The following is a 9,246-nucleotide window of genomic DNA, read 5'->3' on the forward strand; positions in this document are numbered from 1 at the left end:
TTGCTGATACAACTAATTGTGCTTTAAGGTAATATATGAAGGGTTGAGGAAAAAAGATCCCAGAAAACAGTATAAGAAACAATGGGTGTGATATAAAAAGAATAGCAAAAATAAAAACTGATGGTTTGAAGGAGAAGCAGTAAACATGGTTTGAAACAGTATTTCTATCCATCTATACACCAAAGAACACAATGTTAATAATTAAAACAATGAATTTGAAAACTTAATAAAAACAGATAAGTATTAGTATTCCTGAAAGTTGCTGGCAATGGGCATATGAAATATTTCTAGAGCAATAGAAAGATAGACCTTATTTGATTTAAACAGTTTTGACAAATGGGGAAGCATAAAAGCACTGAAAGTTTAGAATGTGTCCATTAATATGGAAATGAAAACATTTTATAGAGCATTGGAATCAGGATGAAACATACAGAGAAGTGCAAATGCTGTGTGGGCAAATGACCTAGAAGCAGATTTGTAGAATGCTTTCATCTGTGTATTGTAAAACTGGAGGAGAGGCAAAACGATAGGTTCCCTCACTAATCTGTTGGAAACTCCATTGTGCCCTAGCAAAGATCAATTATCTGCCCTCACAATGTTACTGTTTACATGAAGAAATTAAGATTTTGATGCTAAAGTAGAAGTAAGCAATGAAATATAAAGTAAAATTAAAATAAAAGTATATGATGGATAACATTATATGTAATACAAATAAAAGTAAGAATACAGTAGGAATCATCAACACAATGTATCCCTTCATTTATTTATCAAATTCCTGTTGAGTAAGTTCTGAATGAGCACTGAGAAAAGTTGAATGAATAGAATAAACTCAACACAGCCCCTCTTCTGATGAAGCTCATACATTAATCAAGTAATTATAATAAAAAAATGACAAATGTTAGCAAAGACAGGGTGCTTTGAAAATGTAAGGTGCTCTCCAATTGGTTCAAATTTCATATAAACATTTAGGATATATGAAACTAGGATTAATAGAAAATTATAACTAGAGCACATATTAGGGTCCAGAAAGCAAAGACCAGAACAAATTGAAACTTATAAATAAAATATCAGTTATGCTACTTGCACAGTGGTAGAATGTTGAATTGGAAGAACTGTTGACCTAATTGCACTGATCTCCATTAAAAAAAAAATGGACAGGAAGGAGTTTAAGAGGTTATTGAAAAGTAAGGAGAGAAGTTGTGGAAAGTTTGCTGAAATGGATTCACTCCCAGGCACAGTGGCTCACACTGTAAACTCACATTTTGGGAGGCTGAGGCAGGTGGATCATCTGAGGTTGGAATTTGAGATCAGCCTAGCCCATATGGTGAAACCCTGTCTCTGTTAAAAATATACAAAAGAGCCTGTTGTGGTGGCATGCACCTGTAATCCCAGCTACTTGGGAGGCTGAGGCAGGAGAATAGCTTGAGCCCAGGAGCCGGAGGTTGCAGAGAGCCAAGATCACGCTACTGTACTCCAAACTGGACGACAGAGCAAGACTCCAGTTCAAAAATAAAATAAATAAATAAATAGATTCATGTGTCTAGGATAACATGACAATGATAACATACTGTCAAACTCTGTGACCTTTGAGAAACTGGGAAGAAGGTTGAAATTTGATAAGAATGTGGCATTCTATTCCATCTTTTATTAATTTGTCTATTCATTCTTAAAACTAGTATTTTCTATATGTCAGGCATTATGCTAATAAGTGTTGATATGAAGTTTAAGTAATAGAGAACATGATCCCTGACCTCATGAGACCTCATACTCTTGTCAGAAGTGAGAAAGACACCAGAGCAATTACAGTTGAGTGTGATAAATTCAAGAAGACGATTTTGGAGCATCAGGTAGAAATGGAGAGAACTAAAGTAATTTACTCATAGGGATGAGGAAAGATGTCAAAAAGAAAATGATGCTTTATTGGAGTTTGATTTTTGTTGGTAATTCAATAACAAGTAGCCTATTAAGCACAAATATGAGTAGGTACTTATAAAGGCACCTGACCATTTTTTAAGTATTTTAATAATAAAGGAGAAAAATAAGTCAGGTGGTATACAAAAGTTGGTTTTGTTTTGTTTTGTTTTTTGAGATGGAGTCTCATTCCGTCGCCCAGGCTGGAGTGCAGTGGCGTGATCCTGGCTCACTGCAACCTCCGCCCCCTGGGTTCAAGTAATTCTCCTGCCTCAGCCTCCCGAGTAGTTGGGATTACAGGCACACACCACCACACCCAGCTAATTTTGTATTCTTAGTAGAGATGGGGTTTTACCAGGCTGATCTCAAACTCCCGACCTCAGGTGATCTGACTGCCTCAGCCTCCCAAAGTACTGGGATTACAGGCATGAGCCACTGTACCCAGCCAAAAGTTGATTTCTAACTCATTGTATAACAAAGTACAAATAGCTTCAGTTGGAAAAATCAGTGCCAGCCAATCTTCAGTTGTCTGTTATAAGGCTCTGTATTTGTCACTAATCCATTAGGTATTTCTTTTCTAGTGGTTATTTTTATCAATAACTTGGAGGAACGCATGAGACATAAATTTGGAAATAATAACAAAGATGGGGAGGGTGGCTGAAACATCTCATGCAGAATAAAACTGAATGGTTTCTATGGACAGAGATGGTAACTCATGTCTAATAAGATAAATTTTATTATCAATAATAATTGTAAATTCATGTTTAAATGAATTAAATAAACATGAGATTTTAGAAAGCTTCAATATATCAAAGCACAGGAGACCTGTTATGAGACAGTGTAATACAGATGCAGAAATGGACAATGAATACTTAATGCTTGTGTTATCTTAACAGAAGTGTAAGTTCATTTCAGCAGGGGTAACTAGCAATTGCTACCATAACCTACTCTGCTTAGGCTCCATTGGTGCAATATGTCCAGTTCTGGGTGCCATGGACATGATTTTATATACTAAAATGTGATTATTTTGGCAGAGACTTGGAAAGTCCAGACATACCTAAAATAGCAAAAAAGGCACAGAAAGGAACTTAAAACAGAAGCAGTCGAAGCAGGTACAGACAAGTGGCTGAGGCATCCTGGGCAGAGAGTCAGTAGGCACCATGAAAGATGCCCTAGAAGGGAAGCTGTGTGCAGTCTCAAGAAGTTTGGGCTACTGTAACAGCAGGAGTAGATGCAGACCTTCAATTAAACTTAAGTGGAGCCCTCCTCTAGATGAATGACCCTAAAAAGAAATTGGAAAAAGGGGTAAAATAGTACCCTCTGAAATAACTCAAAGAACTAGAGCAAGGCAAGACCCCATTCCTAAAGTAATGGAACATAAAGAAGCAAAAAATGGAATGCTGCTCCTGGACATTAAATAGCAGGCAGAAGCCTTCATCCTGAAGATTCAGAATAGAGCCAATAGCAATGCAGATAAGTCTATTCTTTTCTACAGTTTCTTAAATTCTCCTTATAGCACAGCTTTGATCCCTGATTCATGAACAGGGCCAAGGTTACAGGTGAGTGTGATTTTTTAAATTTGGGAAAATTAAAATTATAGAGCTGATCAAATTACATAAATTAGTGTCCCCCAATTCTACTGCACAACTGATACATTCCTAGTAAAACGCATTAATTGAAACCTCTCCTGTGGGTTGATCACTATGCTAAATTCAGAGAATGTAAAAATAAATGAAGCAAATGCTTTGATACAAAATATTCACATTACTACAGGTAATGAAAAGTCATTGATGTTTTTGACACAGGAAAATAATAGGCAAAGTTCTCTATTCACATGCAGCAAAATGAGGTTAAAGGAATGTTAGCCAGTTGAAATATTTGTTAAAAGATGTTGCACACACGTAATAGTTTTAATACTTTTCTTAATAAGGAATATTAGTTTATAAAATATTAATAAGGAATAATAGTTTATAGAATATTACAGAGAATATATCAATATAATTCTGATTAATTTCTCATTACATAAGTGCAATATTAATATATTTGCTTTGCAAAAAATGTTAATAATACAGGCATGCAGTTTGGTCACATTTTATGTGAATTTCAATTATACGGATATAATGTATATGAAAATTTAGATATATAGAATGTATATAGAAATTTATAAATCTCACTTCATGAGAAAAATGTTGCACAAAGCAAATAACTTCTAAATTAAAAATCATCAACAATCACCTGATTTGAAATAAGTGGATGGTAAACTACATCATTACCATAAGGTGGCACCAGAGTAATTGTGGCAAGTAGTGTAAGCGCTGAATTCTTCCGACCTTGTTTCTGCATTTACATAATTATGTATTATCTTTATAACCATATTCGTAATTTGAAGCTTTCACAACAAATGAAATTATTCTATATGTAATGTGTGAGCTGTAACTTTCTGTCTTCAGTAAACCAAACCTGTTGGGGAATCTACCTCATTCTTTAATTGCTGTCTAATATTCCTCAGTGGGAATATGTTATAATTTATTTAACAAGTTCTGCATCAGTGATCATTTAGGAGTCTTTAAATTTTTCACGAATTCAAATGATATCATTTTGAATTGAAAAATTGTCTTCGTGCACATGGACAAGTATGTCTGGAGTATATATATACAGACAGAAGAAATGTTTGGCTCAAAGTAAATGAACCTTTTTAATACTGATAAATATTGTCACATTGTCCTATTAACAGCTACAGCAGTTTACACTCCAGCCAGAATTGCATGAAAAGGCCCATGTTCCCTTATATTGACATGACTGGATATTTTCCATCTTTTTAAATGTTGCCACCTGATATTTAAATAATGTTATTATTGCTAAATTTATTATTTCTTAATTAGTAATGAGGTTGCATATGCTTTAAAACTTTTAGTGAGATTTTGTCGGTATTGTTCATTGATTTGCCTACTGATACATTATCCATTTTTTAACTTATTTTTTTCTGATCTTTAAGTGAAGACCATTTTCTTATTTTTATTTATTTTTTATTTAAAAAAGTTAGAGATGGGGTATCACTATGCTGCTCAGGCTGGTCTCAAACACCTGGGCTCAAGCCATCCTCATGCCTTGGCCTCCTGAAGTGGTGGGATTGCAGGTGTGAGCCACCGTACCCAGCCTCATTTTCCATTTTTTAAGGGGAGAATTTTTTTTTTCTTTTCAGAGCTTTTCATATGTTACGAATATTAGTCATTAGATTGCCATGTCTTCTAAAAATATTTTCTTTTAATTTGTAACTTATTATTAAACTTTGAGAATGGTAGTTCTCAATGCAAACTAGTTTTAATTCTTAGGTCAAACATGATAATGTTTTTCTTTTATGGTTTCAGGGTTTTGTTTTCCTTTGCTTTGCTTTGTTTTGCTTTGAGAGAATTTTTAAAAAATTCAAAGCTCTAGAAAGATATTCTCCTTTTTTGTTGCAATGCAATCATATTGATTTTTTATATTTAGTATTTTTGTATATGTGGAATTTATATTTTTATATATATTAAATACCAGCTTAGCGCCGTGTATTGAATAGATATTTTTCTTCTCCAGTGATTTAAAGCATTACCTTTATCACATACCAGTTTCAAATATACATGATCTGTATTGAGATAATTCTGTTCTGTTCTGCAGTTGACAAGAATGTTAACATTTCACACCAATAAATGTAATGGATCCCAGATTTTTGCCCACTTTACTGAAGGAGATATCAGAGCTGAGGGATTTGCATGACGTTCTGTGACCAGATCGACAGGCATCCCGGGCTGTGGAGCCCATTTTTCTTACTTAAATTCAGTCATTTTCCTATTCTGATGCAAACTACGATTTGAGATCAACAGGAAAATAGGTCACTTTATTCTCTTTTACCTTGATTCTTTTTCAGTAACAGAGGAGTATTCAAGCTGTAGTAGGCATCCGTGCCAAAATGGGGGCACATGTATAAATGGAAGAACTAGCTTTACCTGTGCCTGCAGGCATCCTTTCACTGGTGACAACTGCACTATCAAGCTTGTGGAAGAAAATGCTTTAGCTCCAGGTAAAAAATACTATATGCATCTTTGGACGTGCTCATTGTCATAAATAGAAACACTTTTTGAGAATATTTATGAATGAATATTTAAGCCTGCTTAATCTGGATCTACTTGACAATTCCTTTTACTTTTCCGAAACTTACTGAATAATGTACCTGATTTACAAGTGAAAATGTCTTTTTGTTAGGCAAGTTCTTATTCACATGAACTTGTTGAAATTTTCAATATTGCTATATAGAGGCAGTTTATGAAAAATTCCACCCTCTCGAAAACTTTTTTTCTCTTGTGCATCCTAATAAAATATGGATGTATATATCTGACTGATAGAAACACTTTCTCCTCAAACAAGTAGTTAAAGAAATACATCTTTGATTTATGTCTGGTATGGTCATTTAAATGAGGCTTTAATACATGCTTAGTAACACGTTTTCTGTGAAGGTTAAACTAATGGTACCATTTTGACTGTGTGAGAACTAGTAGAACATGCTCAAATGTATTAAGTAAAACAAGATGGTGTTTTTGTTTATTTAAATTCATAAGTATTGTGCTTTGGATTTACTTCAAGAGTGCACCATTTCTGATTTTTATACAGAAACTTATGTGCAGCATAAAAATGTGTTATTTAATGACTGCAAAAAAAACCTATTTCAAATCAGCTTTTTCTTAATAATATCCTGCATAGTGAAATGCAAATTTTTTTAGTCTGTTTTTAGATCTCAGCCTTTGTAAGTACAATTGGCATTAATTACACAGAAAATTGCCTTTGTCTACTTTGCTACAGTGAATATGACTTTATATGGTTTTCGTTTTAGCCTTTAGAAACTGCTTGACAAGGTGCCGGAAAAATTGTTTCTACATCATGTCAGCTTCAATTCCTGCAAGGGGCTTTAAAACATTCTGACATAACCATAATAATCATAGAGTGCTTTGAATTCCTTTATCTCTCGGGAGATCAAAGCAACATGCAAATTATGTTTGAGGCATTTGTGTGAGGAAGGTGTCAAATGTTATTTTTATTGTATCCTGGTCTAAATGGAGAAACTGAGGCACCAAGAGGCTAAGCAATTTAGAGTAATTTGCCCAAGAGAAGAGACAGGCATCGAGACACATGCACCTTTGCTAAATTTTATGGATGGCCTTTCTCTTCTGCTAAGACTTTTTGTAACTGAGATAAAAGTGATGAAGATATAAGGAAAGACAAAATAAGATAAAAACATGAAAATTAACTCTTGCCATTTTTTCCTCTAACAGATTTTTCCAAAGGATCTTACAGATATGCACCTATGGTGGCATTTTTTGCATCTCATACATATGGAATGACTACACCTGGTCCTATCCTGTTTAATAACTTGGATGTCAATTATGGAGCTTCATATACCCCAAGAACTGGAAAATTTAGAATTCCATATCTTGGAGTATATGTTTTCAAGTATACCATCGAGTCATTCAGTGCTCATATCTCTGGATTTTTAGTGGTTGATGGAATAGACAAGCTTGCATTTGAGTCTGAAAATATTAACAGTGAAATACACTGTGATAGGGTTTTAACTGGGGATGCCTTATTAGAATTAAATTATGGGCAGGAAGTCTGGTTACGACTTGCGAAAGGAACAATTCCAGCCAAGTTTCCCCCTGTGACTACCTTTAGTGGTTACTTACTATATCGTACATAAGTTAGTATGAAAATCAGACTATCACCTTTATTGAGAAACAGCCAGTGTTTTCATTTATCTTTGCTTGCACATCTGCTCTGTTTTGTTTTTTTCTACAGGAAAAGAAAACCAACTTCTTTTTTTAATATGAGTAAACTTGTATGTCTGTTTATTTTATAAAATTATTTGAATTTTTTTTAATGTCTGAATATGAAGGAGTTCTTGATCCTAAAGAAATTTAGTGGCACATGAAACAATGTGAATTTGTTAGCATAATTATTCCTCTTTTTATTTCTTCATTTTAAATCATTGCAATGTAAAGTAATGTTATAAAATGGTAATTATACCATATTATCAGTCAGTTTTCTTTCCAATAAAACACTTAACTTTTGTTATTCCCTCTATATAAATATATAACATACATTTTCTAGATTCACAAATTTCAATAAATTACTCAAAAAATGAAAATGGTTTTGTAAACTTTTATTTTTACTCTTTACGTTGAGTTGATCAATTTTCCATACTAAGATTTTCATTCAGAATCAAAATTAAGCAAGTTGAATTGAAAATCTGAAATATGCTTAACTATTGTTCTCTTCCTATAATTATCTAATTATAACATAGTAAGTGACACGTAGTTGGACATGTACACTCAAGTCTAAGAATATATGAGTGGATCATTTACCACCACACAACATCTATAAGGGGGAAACAGTATTTTTCTAATAAGTATTCTTCTATGGCAGTACCTGCAGATCTGCCCTTCTTCTTCTAAAGGGTAAGTCATTATCTGTGTAATACTACAATTTATGGGATGCTCACTATGCCCTGTTTCTCTTCTAAACAATTTACATGTGATGTCTCATTCCTCACAATAACCCTTGTAAAGTGGGCATTATTACCATGATTTTTATAGTTAAAGAACCTAAGACACAGTGACCAAGGCCCATGAGCTCATAGGGCTGAGGTAGGATTTGGAATCAGGCCATGTCTTCTCCAGAGCCCACATCCATCCTTTCTCTATATTACCTCCCACAGATGTGCTAAAATTTCTTTAACTAATCCTTTATCTGCTATTTGTGTAGTCTCCCATTTTTTATTATTACAATATTACTGTAGTGAATATGCTTAAAAATACATTCCTTGGATATCTGACAAAATGTTTCTGAAGAACAGACTTTCATAAGTAATAGTAAAAATAATAATAAAAGTTTTGGTATGGTAAGTCTTTTTTTATGAATTGATTTGTTTAATGATCACTATAACATAATGAATTACATATTAACCTATGAAATTTGTACTACATATTATTACTCTCTTTCTGCCCATGAGAATCAGAAGCACATAGAAGTTAAGTAATTTTCCTAGTAGTATAGCCAATGATGGAGAATTTCTGGGACAAAGGATGACCATAATTTTCCATTTCGATTGGTACTAACAATCTAAGTCCTATCAATATGAAAAACGGCTCCTTATACCCCACACATCCTCATAAAAATTAACAATTTTTGAAATATTTCCAATCTTCAAGATGAAAGTATCTTCTATTTGTAGCAGATACTTGAAAATTTTTCAAATTTGCCAAAACTTGAAAGCATACATCCATACAAAGACTTGTATGTAAATGT

General features: G+C 33.5%; 1 protein-coding gene across 1 annotated transcript in view; it reads left to right on the top strand.

Moving 5' to 3' along the window:
• Nucleotides 1–8,086, top strand: part of MMRN1 (multimerin 1) — a 59,375-nt gene extending 51,289 nt beyond the window's left edge. The window contains exons 7-8 of the mRNA XM_015138794.3: nucleotides 5,819–5,971; nucleotides 7,218–8,086. Coding sequence (XP_014994280.3) covers nucleotides 5,819–5,971; nucleotides 7,218–7,639 — 575 coding nt within the window. The 3' untranslated portion in view covers nucleotides 7,640–8,086. The remainder of the gene's footprint in view (nucleotides 1–5,818; nucleotides 5,972–7,217) is intronic.
• The last annotated feature ends 1,160 nt before the right edge of the window (nucleotides 8,087–9,246 follow it).

This window comes from Macaca mulatta, chromosome 5, assembly GCF_049350105.2.
Source record: "Macaca mulatta isolate MMU2019108-1 chromosome 5, T2T-MMU8v2.0, whole genome shotgun sequence".
NCBI lineage: Eukaryota > Metazoa > Chordata > Mammalia > Primates > Cercopithecidae > Macaca > Macaca mulatta.